Source organism: Macrobrachium nipponense, chromosome 9 (assembly GCF_015104395.2).
Source record: "Macrobrachium nipponense isolate FS-2020 chromosome 9, ASM1510439v2, whole genome shotgun sequence".
Lineage (NCBI taxonomy): Eukaryota > Metazoa > Arthropoda > Malacostraca > Decapoda > Palaemonidae > Macrobrachium > Macrobrachium nipponense.
In genome coordinates, this window is record NC_061110.1 from 10,030,629 (window position 1) to 10,054,892 (window position 24,264).

At 44.5% G+C, this 24,264-nt stretch overlaps 2 protein-coding genes across 2 annotated transcripts in view; one reads left to right on the top strand and one right to left on the bottom strand.

The window, feature by feature from the left end:
* The window catches only part of LOC135218329 (uncharacterized), a 92,536-nt gene extending 68,763 nt beyond the window's left edge, over positions 1-23,773 (bottom strand). Inside the window, exons 1-6 of the mRNA XM_064254557.1 lie at positions 23,769-23,773; positions 21,601-21,784; positions 13,936-14,108; positions 2,458-2,716; positions 2,217-2,339; positions 43-1,073 (exon numbers count right to left, since the gene is read on the bottom strand). Of these exons, the coding sequence (XP_064110627.1) occupies positions 43-1,073; positions 2,217-2,339; positions 2,458-2,716; positions 13,936-14,108; positions 21,601-21,784; positions 23,769-23,773 (1,775 nt within the window). The remainder of the gene's footprint in view (positions 1-42; positions 1,074-2,216; positions 2,340-2,457; positions 2,717-13,935; positions 14,109-21,600; positions 21,785-23,768) is intronic.
* Positions 1-24,264, top strand: part of LOC135218620 (activating molecule in BECN1-regulated autophagy protein 1-like) — a 126,433-nt gene that overhangs the window by 89,627 nt on the left and 12,542 nt on the right. The window lies entirely within an intron of this gene.

Below are 24,264 nucleotides of genomic sequence, written 5' to 3' on the forward strand. Positions count from 1 at the left end.
TAACTCGCAAATGGAAAAGCAATGTTACTAAATGGGACTCACCTACATATACGTTGCATATTTTCTATGTGTCCACTTAAGAGCCGCACTCCAAACTGAGGATCAATTGTCGATGAATTGGAGTAACGGTGACTAGTTTGCAAGGAAGGCGAAGGTCGAGATATACTTGATAAGCCCGAAGGACCAGGAACTGCAAGGTCTTCATCTCGATCACGATTTCCCCCACGACGGGAAGAACGGGAGGAGTTTGCACTTCTATCATCCCCTGTTGTGTCCGGCGCTGGATCACGAGTGGAGGTGCGCCCCCTATCAAAAAACGTCCTATTATCTACACTTAAACTCTGGGTATTTCTTGTTCCCTCACTACTATTTTCACCATTATCTACCTGAGAGTTATTTACAAACAATGGCAAAAAGCTGGATCCCGTAGTATTGTTATTATCATCATTATAGACATTACTCGCACTTAAACGTTCCTGCGTTGCTCTATTTCGCCCGGCAGGTATTACACCGCGACTTGAGTAGTAACCCCAGAGTGTGCCAGTACGATCTGGTAGAGGAGGTGATGGTAAGTTCAAGTTTGGTAATCCATCATCATCATCACTGCCCTGTCCATCACTACCTCTAAAGTGTCTGAATTCTGACCCACCAGAATTTTCACTGGGTCGTACTGCACTCGCTCCCTCCCTATCACCCGACTGCAAAGGTCTGGCTTCTGCTCCACCAACAGCATTTGTGTCACCCGAGCTATGAACACTTGACGCTTCTCCGGCACTATCAGAATCGACGCCAGGCCGCTGGAGTCTCGAGGTCCAGAGCAAGGACAATCTGGTGTTCCTTTCTGAAACGCCACTGGCTCCACTGGTGGCAGAGGAACTCGAGTCTAGGCTCGAAGACGAGGCACTGTCATCACTGATGATCTGTCTTAGGGTTCGAACTGCGCTCAGCCCATAATCTTCATCCAGTCTCAAATTTGAGTCGCCTGTAGTCTGCGATTCTCGATTGCTTTGTGCATCCGCTGTTGGCCAAGTAGATGACGACCCTCTTGCAGCACCATCACCTGGACATGGATCCTGTACGGATAAAAAATTCACAATGAATTAACTCTCATTCCTAAACAGTGAATAGGATATACCAACATAAAATAAGAAAGAGCGCTATGGTTTCGGAGGGTAAATAAAACTGGACATAAAACTGCAAAAAACACTATAATTCAAAAGAGCTGCAAATCATCTAGGCTTTAATGGCATCTAATAGCAAGGCTCCTAAATTGTACCCTAGCTACATAATACATACATCACACCAGAGTACACTCTACAGAAATAAACTAAAAACGGGGAAAGGATGAAAGAGCAAAACAGAATACTCTTGATATCAGGCTGTGAAGAGAGAGAGAGAGAGGAGAGAGAGAGAGAGAGAGAGAGAGAGAGAGAGAGAGAGAGAGAGAGAGAGAGAGAGAGAGAGAGAGAGAATCTTATAACAGACATATCTTTAAAATTAAAAAATAATAAATTTTAGTTACAGACATAAAGCTAGGAATTTCATGATATTAAATACTATCATAACACTAATATTTGCTACAATAAAATCACAATTATAGAATAGAAAGTTCTTTAACCAAAAAAATTTATACATTATTCATGTATGTCAGTAGTATAAGAAGCTATTTCTAAGAGGGGGAGGGGTAGACATGATTATTTTAAAGAGGACTAATTCCTTCTCAAGTTTTGTTGCACGATTCTTATTTATTGTGTACATAAATACAAGTACTGTTAGTATTCACTCAATAGCCAGTTGACTAATATTTAACATAAGACTGGCTTCTAATACAATAGTGTACTAATGTACATGGAAAATAAAAGCATTATACATTAAAATGTACTGGTACTATATAAACCTAATACATACACTATCTTAGGATTGCTTGTGCATACTAATGATATGGTTACTTGATCATGACTTCCTTAATTTGGGTCGCATAGCCTATAATGACCAAGGTTCTGAGTGAGACATTTTGCCTACTGGATTGTTGTAGCTTTTGGGTATCATTTGTAAAATATGTTAATTACAAACTTATGGTGTACAGTGCTTTGAAGATATATTTGGCCAGGATTTTGCTGTAGAACGGCATAAACTGAAATATTCACTAACGTGACATCTGCATCCCACTTGGACATAGTACTAGTACAGTTAAACAAGAGATTTCAATGATTTACCTGATCACGAGAACTGGCTCTCTGTTCCTCTGTCACCTGCTGGGCAAACTGTCTTGCTTGATTCAGTAATGCCTGCTGTCCTAAAGTTGGAGGTGGCTCTATAGGATCTGTACCACGATCCACCTGCAAAGGACAACAGAAGGTAACTAGGTGCTATATTCTTGAAGACAGAAGGAAATACTACATCAAACCAAATTGGAAACAGTTTAAAGAATACTGCGGTATAAAAATACAATCTTACCCTACTGGTAGTTTGTGAATTATTATTCAAAGCAGTGCTGGTGAGGGCCTCATATCTTGACATGAGGTCTCGGAAGCGACTAGATAATTGATTGTATCTATGGCTCAGGCGAATCTCACGTGCAACCAACTCTAGCCGGGAAAGCGGAGGAGAAGAGTTTGTCCAACTCAATCTACTGGCCCCCTGCGGTGATCTGTCACCAGAAGTATTGGCAATGCCAGTTATCAACTTGTGACCTAGTGGATCAAATTTCACATACCTGCAAAAGCCAATAAAGGAATCTGAACAAACATGTATAATCACTTATTATGGATGGACTGATACATAGCAATTATGGCTAAAGCCCTGACATTGGAACTATGACATTTAAGGCCATAATGACAGATCAGGCAATGTTATTGAAAGAGAAAAAGGCTGTTGGGATACGAGTTTAAAAAATGTCATGAAGAGAATTTTAGGGAAAAATTTTATGAAAATTCATAAATAAATATACCCAAAAAGTTTAAAACAAACTATCTTCTATTAAAAATTCTGAACTTATTTGAAAAAATTGCAATAAAGGCCTTAAAATCATTCTAATCATCTTTGAAAAATGCAATAATGGCTTTAAAAGCATTCCATCTCAAAGAATTTCAATATTACCCTTTGATATACATCTGACAGTGATTAGCATATATGAGTCATTGCATCAGAATGGACTTTAAAGAGGGACAATGAATGAAATTACATGGTACCTCGAGATACGAAATTAATCCGTTCCGAGGCAGCCTTCGTAGTTATGAGTTTTTTGTATTTTGAACCACATTTTACATGTAAAATGGACAATTCGTTCCAAACCCTCCAAAGACACCCCAGTATATTTCATAATAAAAAGCTAAAACTGACCTATAAACAATGAAATACTACAACAATTTGGGACCATTCAATACCTAACTTAATACATACTAGTAGTACTAATATGTATGTACCTGTAAATAAAGTGTATTAGTGTACATGGTATACATGAAATACTGTACATACATACGTACGTATGTAGTAAAATGTGGAAGCTTACCTTTCGAGTTGAGGCTATCTCCGAAAGTGGCGACAGAGGAGGAAGACAAACGGCATATTACGCTTAAGTATTAATTATGCGAAACATAAAAAAATGTCAGGAAACATAACCTAAACTTTACGAAACACATTAACAAAACTGTAACACTTAACTTTACAAAAAAATTAAAATTAAACATTTTTTTTTTCTTTGATTTTTTATTTTTTTTTTTTTTACTTTTTTATACTTTTTTTTAAACAAAATTTCAACGTTCTTCACCACTTTTCACTTTGTTTTTTCTTAGTATCACTTGGTTCTTCCTTTTTGCTTACTCCTACTAAAGGCCTCTTTAAAAAATAACTATCCAAGGAAGATTGCTTCTGCCTGCTTTTCACAATGTTCCTGAAGCGACTCAGGCAAACGACACCGAACTGTGTAAGCATACGACCTGTGTAAGCCTTTTTGGGGTGTCTCTTTTCTACGAATGATTGCACCTTATGAAAAGCAGCTACAGAATCCGTAATTTCTGCCGTTGTCATAGAGTCGTCGTACTCTTCCTCGCCGCTGCTAGAGAACTCTTCTTGAACAACGTTATGTAGCATGGCCTCCAACTCCTTCAGGTTATCTGTCGTAAGCTCCTCTTGGTGCTCCTCGAGGTCATTGATGTCGTCCTCGTCGACGACCAGCCCCATGGACTTGCCGAGTGCAACAATCTCGTCAAGATCTGGTTGCGAAACAGTTTCAGGATAGTCAACTGTTCCTGAATCTGCAACACCAGCTTCGCCCACGTCGAATCCCTCGAAGTCTCGGGCAGATACGGCATCAGGCCAGAGTTTCCTCCACGAGGATTCAAGGTTCGCCTCGAAACCTCCTGCCAAGCTTGGTCGATGATTCGGATGCATATCACATCATCGAAATGCTCCTTCCAAAATTCACGCAAGGTGAGGTTTTGTGGTATCGGTGATGTCGAAACATCTCTTGAAAAGATGTTTCGTATACAGCTTCTTGAAGTTCGATATCACTTGCTGGTCCATGGGCTGGAAGAGAGGGATGGAGTTAAGCGGAAGATAAAGAACCTTGATAAACGAATACTCTGCTAGGATATCTTCCTCGAGGCCAAGAGGGTGAGCAGGGGCATTGTCCAACACCAGCAGACATTTCAGAGGGAGGCGCTTCTCTTCCAAGAATTTCTTCCTTGTCGGGCTGAAACACAGATTTACCCACTCGGTGAACAAAAGTCTCGTTACCCAGGCTTTTGCATTAGCCCTCCACATCACTGGAAGCTTCTCCTTAAGCACTTTGTGGGCCTTGAAGGCTCGAGGAGTCTCCAAATGGTACACAAGTAGGGCTTCACTTGCAATCCCCACTGGCATTCAAACAAAGTGCGAGGGTAAGCCTGTCTTTTTATAGGCTTATGCCCGGGTAGCTTCTTCTCTTCCTGGCGTGATGTACGTCCGACTGAGCATTTTTTTTTCCAAAAAAGGCTAGTCTCATCACAGTTGAAGACTTTCTGAGAACTGTATCCTTTGTTGAGCCATATCCCGTTGAACGTCTTAATAAAAGCTTCGGCTGCTTTCGTGTCCGAGCTGGCCGCCTCCCCATGCCGCACCACCGAAATGGATGCCAATCCGTTTACGGAATTTTTCGAACCACCCATGAGAAGCCTTGAAGTCTGGGGTTGGCGTCAATGTCCCTCCTCCTCTGTCGTCTTCGGCCTGGGCAATCAATCGATGAAAATAAGCGCTGGCCTTGTGGCAGATTGCCGTCTCCGTTATCGTATCGCCAGCAATTCTTTGTCTTTTATCCAGACAAGAAGAAGCCTTTCCATTTCACATCGTGCACATGGCTCCTCTTGCTGGAGAAAATAGTCACGCCCTTGGAAGGTGTAGCTGCTTTGATGACATCCTTCTGCTTAAGGATGGTGCCTATTGTCGACGGATTTCGGCCGTATTCCTTGGCGATCTCACTCAATCGCATACCAGCTTCATACTTTTTAATTACAGTAAGTCCTCGGGTTACGCTGGTCTCGACTTACGAGGTTTTTTCGTGGTTACGAACGCGCCCCCATAAAAAAAATATAAAAAATAATATTTTGCGTCGTTCCGTCTTACGCGGTTTTTTTAGCGTCGTAAGCAACGTAAACAAACGCGAACTAGTTCCGGGCGCACGGCGGAAGAATTACGCTTTGTGGGGGAGAGGACGGCGTCGCTTCGCTACGCTCATTCCTCGCCCATACGCCATTTTGGTTGGTTTACCCTGCTCTCTCCCTCGTGTTGTATCGTTTTTGTAACTTTTTGCTCTTTGTTATGGCTCCCAAGCGCAAGGCGGACTCTTCTGATGGTTATTGCAATCGAAGAAAGAAAGGCCATCACCATGGAAATTAAAGTGGACATTATAAAGCGATCTGAGAAGGGAGAAACGCCAACAAACATTGGCCGCTCGCTTGGCCTTAGCCGTTCGACCGTTGCTACCATTATCAAAGATAAAGAGCGCATCGTTGAACATGTGAAAGGATCTGCTCCTATGAAAGCGACAGTGATAACTAAGCAGCGTAGTGGTCTAATAATTGAAATGGAAAGGTTATTGGTGCTTTGGTTGGAAGACCAAAATCAACGGCGTATCCCAGTCAGCCTTATGGTGATTCAGGAGAAGGCGAAAAGATTGTTTGAAGCATCTCCAGCAACTTCTGGAGGTTCTTTTCTCTTCACTAACCTCCCCCAGTCTCTCCAGCACCGCAGCTTCCTCTCCAGTGTGCAAGCCAATCAACTAATAAAGGTAAGGAATTGTTCTCTCGTTGTTATTGATAGGTATTTACATTAAATCATGTGGTATTTTTCAATGTTCCGACTTACGCTGAAAATCGTGTTACGACGCATCGTAAGAACGGATCAACGTCGTAACTCGAGGACCCCCTGTATCTCCATCTTCGTCTCCAAGAAAGCATCCTCTTCTTTCCGTGAAATGATATTGTTATAATACAATAAAGTTTCATACATACTTACCTGGCAGATATATACATAGCTAAGACTCCGTCGTCCCGCCCCGACAGAAATTCAAATTTCGCGCCACTCGCTACAGGTAGGTCAGGGTGATCTACCGCCTGCCCTGGGCGGCAGGACTAGGAACCATTCCCGTTTTCTACTCATATATTTTCTCTTCCCCCTGTCTCCTTGCGGGGAGGCTGGGTGGGCCCTAATCGTATATATCTGCCAGGTAAGTATGTATGAACTTTATTGTATTATAACAATATCATTTTCATACAATCAACTTACCTGTCGTATATACATGAGCTGATTGGCACCCTTCGGTGGAGGGTAAGAGACAGCTACTTCTGGTAATAGACAGGTAAACAACATATGCTGTAGGTATAAATAAAACCTTGTTCCTACCTGATAGGTGGTACTTCGTGTGTTTTGCCCCGTAGTCTGCATCACCTCAAGAAAACTTTAGCGAGATATGTGATCTATGGCCAAGAATTCTTGTGGGTCTGCCGAAGGGGTCTTATCCACTTACTCGGCAGAGCCTGAAAGGACTTTGTCAATGGGTGCTGATCCACTTATATGACAACACACCTTACTAAGGAGCACACAACCAATCCCGACCACCTGATCCTAACCACCATGTTAGTATTAAAAATTGCTCCGAGTTATCCCCAAACTCTTCGCAACAACCATAACTCAAACCAAATTGCACACCGCACACAATAATTTTTCAAAAAAAAAAAATTTATTTATACTCTCTAATAAAAGATATCACAAGAGTTCCTTACTGAATGAAAGTGACTGGCCGCCTGTGCGGCATCTGCACTTGTTCAGCAGAAAGTCTAGAACATATCTATTAGACTTATGTAGGTAATTAAGGATTGGTGTTAGCTCCTGTACCCAGGATTGTGCCCGCAGACACGAAAGGACCTAAAGAAAACATTTTTCATAGGTCACACGAACGTCCTTCAAATAGTGAGAAGCAAACACAGAATTACATCTCCAATATGTCGCTCCAAGATATTCTTTAGAGACATATTTCTCTGAAAAGAGAGAGACGTAGCCACTGCTCTCACTTCATGAGCTCTTACTCTCAGGAGTTTGAAAGAATCATCCGTGCAAGCTTATGAGCGTCCGTAATGACGTTCCTGACAAAAAAGGCTAAAGCATTCTTAGACATAGTCTTGATGGATCCTTCACCGAGCACCGAGACCTTGTCTAGAACCTCCCAACTGTTTCTTCTTCTGTATGTAAAAACTTTAAAGCCCTTACTGGGGCAAAGAGACCTCTCCGGTTCCCTGCCGAACGAGACCGATAAGCCTCTTACTTCTTCGAATAAGGTTCCTCGGCCAAGGATTCGAAGGATTCTCATTCTTCGCCAAGAATAATTCTTTGAAGGAACAGATGGCTGAATCTATATTGAAACCCACTTTATCACTAAGGACGTGCAGCTCACTAACTCTTTTTGTGCCGTGCCAGTGACAAAAGAAACAAACATTTCTCGTTATGTAGCGAAACGAAAAAAGAGGCCAAATGCAGGGGTTCAAATCTCGCTGAGGACAAGAACTTAAGTACCGGACATCGAGATTCCAGCTTAGGGGGAGAAGTAATCTTAGACTTCTTGGTCTCAAAAGATCTAATCAGATCATGTAGATCTTTATCGTTTCCCAAATCTAGCCTCTATTCCTAAAGACGGCCGGAAACGAAAGCATACTCCTATAGCCCTTTATCGTGGCTACGGAGAGCGCGATTCTTCTCTCAAAAATAACAGAAAATCAGCGATTTCGTTACAGAGGTAACTGGAGGAGGACAACTTCTTCGACTTACACCACCTTCTAAAAACTTCCCACTTCGATTGGTAAACACGGATAGTGGAAGTTCTCCGGGCTCTAGCGATCGAGCTGCTGCTTTGCTAGAAAAGCCTCTCGCTCTGACAAGTCTTTCGATAGTCGAAAGGCAGTCAGAGCGAGAGCGGGGAGGTTTTGATGAAACCTCTCGAAGTGTGGTTGTCTGAGAAGATCCTTCCCTTGTGGAAGGGATCTGGGGAAGTCTACCATCCACTCCAGCACCTCTGGAAACCACTCTTGAGCTGGCCAAAAGGGGGCTATCAGGGTCATTTTTGTCCCCATTTGAAGTCACAAACTTCCTGAGCACTTGCCCCAGAATCTTGAATGGGGGAAATGCGTAAACGTCTACATGAGACCAATCTAGCAGGAAGGCGTCTACTATTAGAGCTGGGGGTGGGGTCTTACTACACTGAACAAAAGACTTCCAGTCTCTTTGAGAGGAACGTGGCAAAGAGGTCGACATGAGGAGTCCCCCAAAGAGACCAGAGATTCCGACAAACTCTGCGTGGAGGGTCCATTCGGTATGAAGGACCTGGTTCCTCCTGCTCAGCCTGTCTGCTCTCACGTTCCTTACTCCTTGAACAAACCTCGGTCAAAAGAGATGTTTCCTTTGAGATGTCCACAACAGCAAGGGTTCCCTTGCGAGCTCGTAAAGGCATACGAGTGAGTACCTCCTTGCTTTCGAATGTATGCAAGGGCGGTTGTATTGTCCGCATTCACTTGGACTATCTTGTTGCTCACTAAAGGTTTGAAGCTCTTTAGGGCTAGGTGTACGGCCAACAGCTCTTTGCAGTTTATGTGCCAGGACACTTGAAGAGCATTCCAGTGCCTGACACCTCTCTCTTTCCCAAGGTTGCTCCCCAACCTTTTTCCGACGCATCGGAAAACAATACAAGGTTTGGGTTCTGTGTTTCTAGAGAAGTACCTTGTTTTCCTTCAGTGGGAGTAACCACCATTCTAAATGGCCTTTCATCAGAACTGGAATGGAAAACTGTCCGAGAGAAGCCCTGTCTTCATGTTCCAGATCTTCTGAGGAAGAACTGAAGCGGACGGAGATGAAGTCTTCCTAGAGGAAAGAACTGTGTCGAGCGAGGAAACAAAGAGTCCCTAATAGGCTCAACCATTCCTTCGCCGAAGTACGTTCCTTCCTTAGGAAGAGAGAGACTTTCTCTAAACCTCTCGTTAGTCTCTCTTGAGAAGGAAATACTCGAAAACCCCGAGAATCCATCCGAATCCCCAGATAGACCAAGCTTCTGGCTGGGGATCAGTTTGGGACTTCTCGAGATTCACGAGTAATCCTAAGGTCTTTATCAGGTTTAGTGTCACAGTCAGGTCCTCCAAACACTGTTTCTCTGACTTTGCTCTGATGAGCCAGTCGTCTAGGTATAGAGATATACTGATTCCTTTCAGGTGAAGCCATCTCGCCACATTTTTCATAAGGCTCGTGAAACCTGAGGAGCCGTAGACAGGCCCGAAACACAAGGCTCTGAATTGGAAGATCCTTCCCCCCGTCATGAAACGGATGGTACTTCTTCGACGAAGGATGGATCGGGACGTGAAAATAGGCATCCTGGAGATCCAGAGACACCATCCAATCCCCTTGGCGAAGAGCCGCAAGGACTGATGCGAGGTCTCCATGGAGAACTTCTGTTTCTGAACAAACTTGTTCAGAGCGCTGACATCCAGAACTGGTCTCCAGCCCCCCGAGGCTTTCGCAACCAAGAAAAGACGATTGTAAAACCCTGGGGAGCTTTGATCCAGCACTAGCTCTATAGCTCTTTGTCCCACCATCTGATCCACCATTTGTTGAAGAGTATCTTTCAACACAGGGTCCTTGTAATTGGCGGACAATTCCGCGGAGTTGACGTCAGGGGAGGATTGTCCAGGAAAGGAATGAGGTATCCCTTCTGTAGAACAGACATAGACCAAGCGTCTGTATCTATGAGAGTCCAGGCTTCCGCAAATCCCCGAGCCTGGCACCTACTGGTGTTTGGAGGAGCGCCACTTCACTTTCCCCCTTTTAAAGGGACGGAAAGAGGCTCTACCTCTCTTCTCAGTCGCTTTTCTTTTAGCGGTAGCTCTAGAGGGTAGGGCCTCCTCGAAAGGGCCGAACAGGCGTAGAAACACCTTTCTTGTCTCCCACCATCACTGGTCTCTTTCTTCCTGGATGATTGCAGGAGAAGATCCTGTGTTGCTTTCTCTCCGTCAGAGAACGGGAAAATGTCCCCTCACCAACTGCGAAGGGAACAGAAAGTCAGACCTGGAGCGAATAACAAGGCTGCCCTTTGCGAATGGGATATCGCTTTTGTCAAGAAAGTGCTAAAACAGATCTCTTCTTCAAGAGACCTGCTCCAAATAAGGAAGAAACTTCCCCTGAGCCATCCTGTACCCGCCTTGTCAATACACGACAATATTGCAAGGAGTACGTCCGGATCGAGTCCTTCCGAGGCATGAGGCCTTCTTGGACATCACCCCAAGGGACCAATCTAGAAGTTGAAGACTTCTAAAATGTGAAAAGTCCCTTGTGAGGAGATGATCCAACTCCGAAAGACCCCAAGTTATCTTCGCAGTATGAAGGCTATGTCTCCTGGATGGCATCTACCACTGGAAAAGTCAGCTTCAGCGAAGCTGGGAGAGTGAGCCCCATATTCTCCCCAGTCTGGTACCAAATACCTCTCTTGCCCGTAAGTCTAGCGGGAGGCATGCAAAACACCGTTCTGACTAGCTCCTTCTTGGTTAGCATCCAGCTATCCAGCGACTGAAGAGCTCTCTTCATAGAAATCGTCGGCCTCATCTTCAAAAAAGCCGACGACTTCGGCGTCTTAGAGCATGAAAAAAGTGAACGAGGAGAAGGAGGAGCGGCAGGGATCAATGCATCTCCGTATTCCTGCAGGAGGAGAGCTGTCAAAACTTTGTAGTTAGACAGCCCTTCTCTGCCGTGAGTCTCGTCTTCTGAGTCCTCTTCCAATATAGGATCAGAAGGAGAAGTCAATTCCCGTTCCGGGTCTTCCTGCCCAATAACTCTCTCTACGGGAGACAAACTCCTAATAGGAGAGGGGCTAAGAGCATGTATAGCGCTCCTCTGCTTGGCTGGCTCCTCGCGCTTGGCTGGCTCCTCGCGCTTGGCTGGCGCCTCGCGCCTGGCTGGCGCCTCGCGCCTGGCTGGCGCCTCGCGCCTGGCTGGCGCCTCGCGCCTGGCTGACTCCTCGCGCTTGGCTGGCGCCTCGCGCCTCTCTAAAATCTCGCGCCTGACTGACGCCTCGCGCCTGGCTGGCGCCTCGCGCCTTTCTGGTGCTATATCCTTGTATGGATGATGCTTGTCTGGCGCCTCGCGCCTGGCTGAATCCTCGCGCCTGGCTGCTTCCTCGCGCTCGGCTGACGCTGCTGGTTTGGCAGACGTATCACGTCTGGTTATATCCTCGCGCCTGTAAAAGCGTTTCTCGCTTGTCTTGGCGCTTTAATCCCCTGTAAGACGCTTCTCGTCTGGAGAAAACTCGCGCTTGAACTGGCGCCTCGTGCTTGTCTGGCGCTTCAAAATCGTCCAAAGAGTCTCTATCAGAATAGATCTCAAACGCCTCACGTCCCACAGGAGCCTCACTCCTGGCGGGAGAAGGAAGACGAGACTTCTTGACAGGAAGCCTCACGTTCTTTTCTACGAGGGGGATACCTTCGAAAGGACTCCTACCAAGGCGGATAACTGTTCTTGCACCGCCAAAATGATCCTCTTGGAAGCTTCTCCGGCGTCTTCTTGAACGGGAGAGGGAGACCTCGAAGGAGTTTTGTTCAAACCATGGGACGCCAAAACCCTCTTAGCCTTCTTGATCGAAGGAGGCGCTTCTTCCGAAAAGCGTTCGGGGCTAGAATCCAAAACAGGATCTTTCCAGTGCCTTTTCAGGGGCCTGGACCAGGTCCGAATCCTTCCACCCTCGTTTAGGAGAGGAGAAGCAGACGAAGAGAAGCACTCTCTGAGGACGGCTTTTTCCATATAGCGGTCCTGAGCAGTCTGTCTATTTACAGAGCCTGCTGAAGGACGCCTGACCGGGGGGAATTCTCCACAACCTCCGTACGGCTTTTCGACTCTCCTTCTCCTCTGGGCTTGGGAGCTTGGAAGAGGTCTAGGCCTGGGAGCGTTGCAGAGACGGTCCACAACACTGGGGACACTCACTTCACTATAATAGTCACTTTCACAATCCTTACCTTTCATGGCAGCCATTTTGGATTTCATCCTGTGAAGAGTAGCTTTCAGTTCAGCAATTTCCGAGCCGAATCTGAAATGTAAAGCCAGTGAGGGCCCTGATAAGAATTAGAATCAAATGCATAGTTAAGAGAAGAATTAGAATCATTAAAAGGCTCAATAGGCCTTGTACTACTACCCGCACCTTTAGATGCCGCCCTTCTGACTCTATCCCTTTCTAACTTCTTCAAGTAGAAGTTAGAGTCTTCCATTCCTCAATATTCAACCTCTCACATTCATGACAGGTGTTAGAAATAGAACAATCAAAACCTCTACATTTGCGACATACAGTGTGAGGATCAACCGAAGCCTTCGGTATCCTCACCTTGCAGCCTACATTCACACACACTCTCACAACAACCAACTTGAATCAGACATTCTTGAAGAAAAATCAAAAGCAAGTCCAAATCCAGTCCACAGTAGCGAATGCCAAACAACAATCCAGGTACGTCACCAAAAGTCCACAAAAAAGATGATCAATTGTCTAGAAAAGCGAATTACAGTCAGGAGGTGGCAGCAACGATGTTGATACCACCGGCGACAGAAAATATATGATTAGAAAACGGGAATGGTTCCTAGTCCTGCCGCCCAGGGGTGGCAGCCGGTAAGATCACCTGACTACCTGTAGCGAGTGGGCCGCGAAATTTGAATTTGTTTCTGTCGGGGATGACGGAGTCTTAGCTATGTATATATCTGACAGGTAAGTTGATTGTATGAAACTTCAACTTTCTTGGGACCCATGACTCCTATATACTGTACGTAATTATGTTATGTAGTCGTATACGTATGTAGTAAAGTTCTCACACAACACAGATAAGTATACTACACGAAATCACTAACGATTTACGTTTAATAAAACGAATCGTATAGAACGAACGCATTCCACGTGCTTACGTATACCAATGATGCCATGAAGTGGCCGAAAGCACGCCGCTCACGTAGATTCATGATGGGATCATGGGAGAGATGCTGACAAATAGGAGAGAAGGATCTTATGGCGGTGACTAGCATCAGGAACCAATGGGAGAGCGAGAGGATGGTGGCGAGTCTAACTCAGTTGGCGGCGCACTTGTTTTAAAATTGTTATCGGCGGTCCGGGCAAATCTCGAACTTTACAGCAACAACCTTTCATATCTTGAACAATTTTCGTATGTAGAGCCGCAAAATTCTTCATACGTATTTCTTTTTGTATCTAGAGTTTTTTGTAAGTTGAGCCTTTTGTATCTCGAGGTACGTACCACTGTATTGACCATAAAGAGCAATAGCCCAATGCCAAGTGAACAAAACATTATGGATGTTTATATATCAAGAACAAAATACTATGATGGAAAACAAAATTCTTAATCATCAGATACAGTCAAATGGCAGACGGAGACTTCTTACCTAACTTTCTCTTTCTCATCTCCAGTTGATATAGTGGCAAAAGGTTCAGGCTGAAACCAGTCCCAAAAGTAAATTTCATTAAAAGTAGCAATAACTAAAACTTGATCTGTAGGATGAAATGCTAACGATGCTATTACAGTGTCCTTTTCAGTAGTCCAAACTTCACTGCCTCCCTGTAAACAGAAGACCATTATACTAGAATACTAAATAATTGGATGGAACCGCTGCCTAAAATTAATGTTCGTGTCTTTAAGCCTCCTTGTTTTAAAGTTTGGGAAAAAACCCAAAATTTTTATTACTGTTTTACTTTTAGTTATTAGAAATCCATATACTACAGGCAGTCCACGGCTTACGACGTTCTGAGGTCATGACACTTTCCAATTACATTCATCAGAAATTATTTCAAGGTTTACAAATGTTCCAGGGTTAAGAACGATTTTTACGGAAGAAATATGACTCCACAAATGCAAAACTATCAATATTTGAAGTTTTTTTTTTTAAATAAAAAATGCAGTTTACTGAGTTTTTAATACACCCAAAGCATTAAAAGTAAGGGTTTCTTAGGATTTTTTACGATTTTCTGGCTTACGACACACCTCAAGAACAGAATCCCAGTTGTAAGCCGGTGACTGCCTGTATCTGTTCTCGAACATGACCATGCACTAATCTGATTATACTTTAAGGGTTTATAAAAGTCTTTAGCACAATGTTGGTGATAAAATCATTCTATCCTATCCAATCTTTAGCTCAGATATTTCACCTATGTGAAAAGCAACCACAGGTATAATTACTTCTTAACAGATTTGTTATTTTTTTAATTTTGACTTGCTAATCATTCTCATCATTTTGTCAATATCTATAAAATTTTACATTACAAGGACACATCTTTTGAAATCTATTTCATTATTAACTTCCTACACTACTTTCTCATAGGGTACGGCTTCATATAACAGGCTTTGGTTTATATCCCAGTGGGATACAATTACTGAAAAACAGGCTTATTGCATGCAAATAATAACGGAAAACCTCTTCATAAAATTTGACCAGGATTTTCTAGCAAAGACCCCGTTTCTATCTCTTCACTGCAAACTAAGTTATGATGCCAGTGAACACATTTCTATTCAGTTTAATTGGCGTCAAGGGAATAAGACTAAGTGATTACTTAACATGTGATCTTATGAAAAAACATTCTCTTCTCTCTTTTCAAATCTATCCCTTCACACATACCTCTATTTGGCATAAAATGATATTGTTATGATACAATAAAGTTTCATACATACTTACCTGGCAGATATATACAATAGCTAAGAACTCCGTCGTCCCCGACAGAAATTCAAATTTCGCGCCACTCGCTACAGGTGGTCAGGTGATCTACCGGCCTGCCCTGGGCGGCAGGACTAGGAACCATCCCCGTTTTCTATCATATTTTCTCTCTTCCACCTGTCTCCTGCGGGGAGGCTGGGTGGGCCTTTAATTGTATATATCTGCCAGGTAAGTATGTATGAAACTTTATTGTATCATAACAATATCATTTTCATACAATCAACTTACCTGTCAGTATATACATAGCTGATTGGCACCCTTCGGTGGAGGGTAAGAGACAGCTACTATATGGAAATAGACAGGTAAACAACATATGTTGTAGGTATAAATAAAACCTTGGTTCCTACCTGATAGGTGGTACACTTCGTGGGTGTTTGCCCAGTAGTCTGGCATCACCTCAAGAAACTTTAGCGAGATATATGATCTATGGCCAAGAGTTCTTGTGGGTCTGCCGATGGGGTCTTATCCGCTTACTCGGCAGAGCCTAAAAGGACTTTGTCAATGGGTGCTGATCCACTTATATGACAACTACACCTTATGAAGGAGCACACAACCAATCCCGACCACCTGATCCTAACCATATGTTAGAACTAAGGATTGTTTCCGAGTTATCCCCGGAACTCGTCACAACAACCGTAACTCAAACCACTACGCACACATACATAATTTCAAAAAAATTATACTCATCTAATTAGATATGACAAGATTCTCTTACTGAACAACATAGACGGAGGCCGCCCGTGCTAAACCAAGTCCTCCATTGTTCGAAGAGACTCCAGACCATATCCAAAAAGAAGAAAAGTATATACAATTAAGGATTGGTGTCGGCTCCCGTACCCAGAATCGTATCCGCCGATACGAAAGGACCTAGAGAAAAACACTTCTCATATGTCACACGAACGTCTTTCAAGTAATGAGATGCAAATACTGAGTTGCATCCTCCAAAATGTCGTATCTATGATGTTTTTAAGCGACATATTCTTATGAAACGAGAGAGACGTCGCTACAGCTCTCACTTCATGAGCTTTAACTCTCAACAGTTGTAACTGTTCGTCAGGACAGACCTTATGAGCGTCTGTAATGACGTTTCTCACAAAGAATGCCAGACATTCTTGGACATCAGTCTTGTGGGGTCTTTTACCGCGCACCAAACGACCTTGTCTAGAGCCTCCCATCTGAGCTTTGCTCTGAAGGTAGAACTTCAGAGCTCTTACAGGGCATAGAGACCTCTCTGCTTCTCTGCCTACGAGACTCGATATGCCTTTGACTTCGAATGACTTAGGCCAGGGATTCGTGGGATTCTCGTTTTTAGCTAAAAACAGGGTCTTAAACGAGCAAATAGCTGAGTCTCCCTTGAATCCTACTTTATCCTGCAGAGCATGTAATTCACTAATTCTCTTTGCCGTAGCTAAAGATAATAGGAATAGGCATTTTCTGGTGATGTCTCTAAACGATGCCAGATGAGGAGGTTCGAATCTTTCAGATGAAAGAAACTTGAGGACTACGTCTAGGTTCCAGTTCGGAGGTACCGGTTCCTTCGACTTTGAAGTCTCAAATGACCTTATGAGAAATCGTGGAGATCTTTTTCTTATCTGCCAGATTTCTAATCCTTCTAATTCCTGAAGACGCAGCCAGGAGAGCATACTTCTGTATCCCTTTATTGTGGATACAGCTAGATGAGATTTTTCTCTCAGGAATAGCAGGAAATCAGCAACAATTTTCCGCTTTATAGAGGTAGTGGAGGTAGGACAACTTCTTGGATCTACACCACCTTCTAAAAACCTCCCACTTCGATTGGTATACTTTCGTAGTGGAGGTTCTGCGTGCTCTCGCGATCGCGCTTGCAACTTCGCGAGAAAAGCCTCTCGCTCTGACAAGTCTTTCGATAGTCGAAAGGCAGTCAGAGCGAGAGCGAGGTTTTGATGGTACCTCTTGAAGTGTGGTTGTCTGAGAAGATCCGTCCTTCTTGGTAGGGATCTTGGAAAGTCTACGATCCACTCTACCACCTCCGTGAACCAATCTTGGGTCGGCCAAAAGGGGGCTATTAAAGTCATTCCTCGTCTCCTTTGACGCCACAAACTTTTTCATTACTAATCCCAGGATTTTGAATGGGGAAAAGCATATACGTCTACTCGAGACCAATTTAACAGGAAGCGTCTACCATAAGTGCTCTTGGATCTTCCACGACCGAGCAAAAGACTGGCAGCCTTTTGGAAATGAATGTGGTGAAGAGATCCAACATGAGGTGTCCCCCACAGCGACCATAGATCTAGACACATTCCTCGTGTAGGGTCCACTCTGTATGAAGGACCTGGTTCCTCCTGCTGAGTCTGTCCGCCCTCACATTCTTTACTCCCTGTACGAACCTTGTCAGAAGGGAGATGTTCCTGTGAGACGTCCAAAGCAATAGGTCTCTCGTCAGTTCGTAAAGGAACGAGGAGTGAGTCCCTCCCTGTTTTCGAATGTAGGCAAGTGCGGTGGTGTTGTCCACGTTTACTTGCACTATTTTGTTTGACACCAGAGGTTCTAGACTCTTCAAAGCCAGATGCAACGGCGAAGAGCTCTTTGCAGTTTATGTGCAAGTCCACCTGCGTTGGTTCCCAGGTGCCTGACACCTCTTCTGAGCCTAATGTCGCTCCCCAACCTTTCTCCGACGCGTCGGAGTACAACACTAGGTCTGGGTTCTGTGTTTTTAGAGAGATCCCTTTGTTCTCTTCCAGAGGGGGCAACCACCATTCCAGGTGCGATCTTATCTCCACTGGAATGGGAAATACGTCCGAAAGCTGTCCGGTTTTCCAGCTCCAAGACTTCTTGAGGAAGAATTGAAAGCGGAACGTAAATGCAGTCTTCCTAGAGGGGAAGAACTGTTCGAGCGAGGAAAGGGTCCCTAGAAGGCTCAACATTCCCTCGCCGACGTATGTTCCTTCCCTAAGAAGAGAGAGACTATCCGCAAACCTTTTGCGATTCTCTCTTGTCGTAATGACGCTAGGACTGAAGCAGAAGTCTCCATGGAGAACTTCTCCTTCTGAACAAATTTGTTCAGAGAGCTGACGTCCAGTACTGGTCTCCAGCCTCCCGAGGCTTTCGCAACCAGAAAAAGGCGATTGTAAAACCCCGGGGAGTTTTGATCCAGTACTAGTTCTATCGCTCTCTTGTCCCCCTACCTCTCTTCTCCAGAGCCTTCCTTCTTGCGGGAGGTCTGGGGATGTCGGACCACCCTCCGAAAGGGCTGAACTGATGTACTAGGTCCTTTCTTGTCAGATGCAGAAGCAGGCTTCTTCTTCCTTGCTGACTGCGTCAGAAGATCCTGAGTCGCCTTCTCAGTTAAAGAATGAGCAAATGTCCTTCACTAACTGAGAAGGGAACCAAAAAGTCAGACAAATGGCGAATACAGTAGCGCTGCCCTCTGAGCGTGTGAGACTGCCTTGGTTAAGAAGGCCCCATATACAGTCCTCTTCTTTAGAAGACCTGCTCCAAACAATGAGGAGATTTCAAAAGCGCCATCCTGTACCGCTTTGTCTATACAAGACAATATGCATAACAGGGCTACAGGTTCGATTCCTTCCGATCATGGGCTTTCTTGGACATCACCCCAAGGGACCAATCTAAGAAGTTGAAAAACTTCCAATACATGAAAGAGTCCCTTGAGGAGATGGTCCAGTTTCAGAATTCCCACGTAATTCGTGCCGAATTGAGACCTTGTCGACGTGAAGCGTCAACTAAGGTCGAAAAGTCTGCTTCCGACGTAGACGGGAGAGCAATACCCATATTCTCTCCCGTCTGATACCAAATGCCTCTTTTACCAGCTAATCTCGCTGGGAGGCTGCAGAAGACTGTTCTCACTAAGTCTTTCTTAGACTTCATCCATGAGTCTAAGGATTGTAAGGCCCTCTTCATAGAAATGGTGGGCTTCATTTTGAGAAAAAAACGAAGGCTTCTTCGTCTTAGCACTCGAGAAGAGAGCGGCAGGAGTCAACTCGTCTCCATACTCCTCAAGAAGCAAGGCAGTCAAAACCTTATAGTTCGAGCAGTCCTTCTCTTCTCTGATATTCAATTCATCCGAGTTTTCTTCCTTTCTTCCAAGCCTCGGGATTCTAAATGAGTCTCCGCTCCCCGCTTTTCCGTACGTTCCTCTTCTGGAGGAGACAAACTCCTAATAGGAGAGGGGCTAAGGGAATGATAATCTTTTCCTCTTTCCCGCTTTAATAGCCTTGGAAGGCGCCACAAGCTCAGGCTTCTCTTGATAATTAGAAGACGCTTCCCGCTTGGATGACGCTTCCCGTTCGCCAAGCGTCCTTGGCTGACGTCTCTCGCTTACTTGGCTGCTGACGTTCTTGATGACGCCTCGCGCCTGGAAGACGCTCCGCTCTCCAAAGGCGTCCTACTTGGCGTCAAATATTGGTCGGAGCGTCATGTCTACCAACAGTTTTCAATGACGCTTCATGTCTAAAAGACGTCTTACGTCTCTCTGGCGTTACGAAACTTTCGTAAGCAACCGTTCTCGCTCTCGAACCCGAAGCTTCTGTAAGATGTTTAGAAGTTTCACGTCTGCATGACCGCTTCCTCGTTTAGCAGGGAGAGAGGACGAGACTTCTTGATTTGGGAAGCGCCAAACGTCCTTCCTACGAGGCGCTAAAACTCCCACTAGAGAGGACAGTTGCTCTTGAAACTGCCATAATTATTCTCCTTGACGCTTCTCCCAGTCCACTGCATGACGCCTTTCGTCATCACTCGGGGAGAAGTAGGAAGGGTACTTCTGCGTACTCGTCAGGTGACGCTGACGCCACCTTCGCTTCTTAATAGAAGAGGGAGCGTCATCTGAGAAAACGCTCTGGGCTCGAATCTATTTCGGGTTCTTTCATATGACGCTTCAGAGGTCTCGACAAGTTCGACTCCTTCCACCCTCTGTTTAAGGTGAGGGAGAGGGAGAGGACGAGAAACACTCACGAAGGACGCTTTTTTCCTATAGCGCCCTTGAGCAGCCTGCCACGAAGCAGAGCTAGCTGAAGGGACGTCTGACCGTTGGGGTGATTCCCACGACCTCCTTAAGGCTTTCGACTTTCCTTCTCCTCTGGGCATGGGAGCTTGGAAGAGGTCTAGGCCTGGGAGCGTCGCAGGACGATCAAACGCCCCTCCACAACACTGGGAGAACTCTTCACTGTAATGCTCACTTTCACTGAATCTCACTTTCTAGCCTACCTTGCAAGTCCGCCATCTTGGACTTCATGTCTCTAATCGTAGCTTTCAGATTGGCGATTTCCGAGGCCGATTCCGAAAGTACACTTTGGAGAATGAGATACATAGGGAGAATCTAAATCAGTAGGATTAGAATTATCCGTAAAAGGACTCAATAGGCCTTGAACTCACACTTTCAGACGTCTAACTCTATCCCTCTCTAACTTCTTCAAATAAAATACGAAGTCAAAGGTCCCCCCTTTCCACTCTTCTGCATTTAATCCCTCGCATTCCTTACAAGTATTATTAGCAGGGAACACTGAAACCCCCTACATTTACGGCATACAGTGTGAGGATTCCACCGCAAGCTTTCGGTATCCTCACCCTGCAGCCTACATTCACACACATTCTCACACTCACATTTGAATCAGACATACTGAGAAAAATCCAAAAAAGCAATTCCAAAAACAGTCCACCGTAGCGAATGCCAAAACACGATCCAGATACGTCACCAAAAAGCCGAGAAAGAAAGAAAAAGATGACAAAGGATGAAATATGAATCTAAGTCAGGAGGTAATAGCAACAATGTTGATACCACCGGCGACAGAGAAAATATGATAGAAAAACGGGGATGGTTCCTAGTCCTGCCGCCCAGGGCAGGCCGGTAGATCACCTGACCTACCTGTAGCGAGTGGCGCGAAATTTGAATTTCTGTCGGGGACGACGGAGTCTTAGCTATGTATATATCTGAACAGGTAAGTTGATTGTATGAAATTCCTGCTTTAATTCTACAGGCCGGTCCCCATGGTTAACGACGGGGGTTCCCGTTCTTTGAGACGTTTGGGCATAAGCCAAAAATTTGTTCGTTATTCAGAACATCGTCAAAAATCCTAAGAAAAAAACCCCCCTAAACTTTTAATGCCTTTTTGATTATTTTGTATTTTTTTGGTGTCTATTTCCATCCCCTGCCCAGATGGAGTTTTTGTTTGGTAAGGCTTCCCCCCCCCGTAACCCTGGAAATAATGTCTGATGAATATAATTGAGAAGCGCCTTACCTTGGTGGAACGTCGTAAGCCGAACCCGTCGTAACCCAGGGACTGCCTTTGTACGTGACCAAAAATCTTAACAAGACTAATTAACTAAAGCATGAGTTTTCATATGACTCACCTTCAAATCCCACACCCTAACTTCACCCCCAAGACAGCCAGACGCAATGATTTCATTGGAAGCCGGATGAAATGCTATGCACCAAGGGGTACGTGGATGGCCCTCCAGAGTGCAAATGCACTGGCCCGTCTTAACTTCACTTACATAGATGTTATGATCACCATGTGTCGAGGCCACTTTGGATCTGAAAGATTAAATTGAATGTTTAAGAAATACACTGAAGTCTACACAATAATAACACCTAAAATTTCAGGGCTTTTGCATGTCTAGCAAAAAAAGATTCTTCCTCAACAGGCTGATTGATATCCGAGCCAGAGAAAATTTGGAACTGGAAAGTCAATCAGACAAGAAATTGTTAAATTGAAAAATGTCTTCAATAAGTGATAGAAATTAGGACCAAATATGACAATTTGTCCAAATTGCAATTTTTCCTAACTATACAAACCTGAGGTCCTTTTACAATAGGAAGGTACTAGCGGCAGCTGGATAGGTCGTAAGCTTTTGAACAAGGGGTTCGGTAGTTAACTGCTTGTCCGACAGGCGCTCGCGCGCGCGACTGGGAGGTAAAACAAATCACTTTTCTTTTGCTTTTGGCCCAAGCAAAAACTGCAGAGTGAGGGGTGGCATGAGGTGGGACTATGTGTAAAAGGACCTCAGGTTTGTATAGTTAGGAAAAATGTTATTGTTATAATACAATTAAGTTTGTTCATACTTACCTGGCAGATATATATATAGCTGTATTTTTCTGAAGTCCGACAGAATTTAAAAAATTCGCGGCACACGCAGTGGGCGGCCAGGTGGTAGTACCCATTCCCGCCGCTTGGGAGGCGGATATCAGGAAACTATCCCATTTTTGCTATTCATATTTTATCAGTGCCACTGTCTCCTGAGGGGAGGTGGGTGGGCACTTTATTTTTATATATATGCCAGGTAAGTATGAACAAACTTAATTGTATTATAACAATAACATTTATTTTTGTTCATGAAACTTACCTGACAGATATATATATAGCTGAATCCCACCTTCGGATGGTGGGAAGAGACAGAATAGGATTTTAGGGAACTAAATTAAGTAGATGATACATCTTGGTTCCTGACCTGTTAGCATAGCCGACTTCGTGATTACTGTCACCAAAGTCTGCTTCTGCGTTACTAGAGTTGCCAGCGAAGGTAGAGACCTGTAATGTGGTGCTCTAGATGATCTGTCAACGGGGGCGTGACCACAATGTGACTAGACCATATGACCATACTTCTGAGGGCACCGAAGCTAAAACCACCACCTGACCTAACCTATCAAAGTTAGTTCCATAACTTCTAGGCTAAAGAAAAGGAACGCGCCTCAAGCGACCAACCTTCAAAGTTTTAAAAGCACACCTATCCCTTTTCTATAGGATAGGATTCGTGTTGCTTCCTGCACCCAATATATATCTACGGATATGTATGGTCCTAGCGACTTACGGATCTGAATGTCGTCTTCACATCCGTCGGGAGTGTGAAGCGAACACAGAGTTGCTTCGCTAAAAGCGTGGCACTCAGGATGTTACTGAGTGTCATGCTCTGTTGAAATGCTTCCGAGGGCCGCGCCCTCACCTCTTGAGCATTCATATTAAGAAAAAAAATCTCAAATCTTTATGCAAACATAATGAATGAGACCTCTTAAAAGAACTCCTTGGCTATAATGCCAGGGTGTTCTTGGACATGAACCAGTCTGGTCTTTTTACGGAACACCGCAGATTGTCGGGAGTGTGAGCGAACCCAGAGTTGCTTCGCTAAAGCGTGACACTCAGGATGTTACTGAGTGTCATGCTCTGTTGAAATGCTTCCGAGGCCGCGCCCTCACCTCTTGAGCATTGATATTAAGAAAAATCTCAAATCTTTATGCAAACATAATGAATGAGACCTCTTAAAAGAACTCCTTGGCTATAATGCCAGGGTGTTCTTGGACATGAACCAGTTTGGTCTTTTTACGGAACACCGCAGCAGATTGTCCGTTGACCTTGACTTTCTATAGTTTATCAAGATAAAACTTGAGAGACCCTACAGGGCACAGGACTCTCTAATGCCCTTGCCCAATAATTTGTGCCATAACCCTTGGTCTCCAAGCTTCGGGTCCAAGGGTTAGACAGGTTTTTCGTTCTTATCAAGAACGGAAGGCTTAGAGGACAGACCGCATTATGTCCTTTAAAGCCAAAACCTCTGATGATGGCTAAAACCTCACTAACCCTCCTGCCGTGGCTAGAGCGGTTAGAATATTAGCCTTTCTGGTCACGTGTATTAAGTTCGCAGAAAGGATAGGTTCGAAATGCTTTTGGTCATCAGAAACTCAGACTACGTCTAAGTTCCATGCCGGAACCTTTGATCCAGAGAATTTCAAGATCTCCACAGACCTCAAGATCGTGAAGCTTTGTTGTTTGACAGAACCGGATCTCTGAGCCCTAGAGGCCGTCAACAACATATTGCATATTCTACAATAGTTAGGAAACTTCTGTCTTAATCTCATACTTCATACGGAAAGATAGAACCCATAACGAAATTCACAGAGGTCGAGGTGGAGGAACAGTCATTTCCCTTCACTATCTCCAGAACGGCCCCCTCCGATTGAACTGAAATAGGCAGCACTGCTTTGTCTTGGCCAAGAGACTGCTAATAATCTTGAAGATCTTA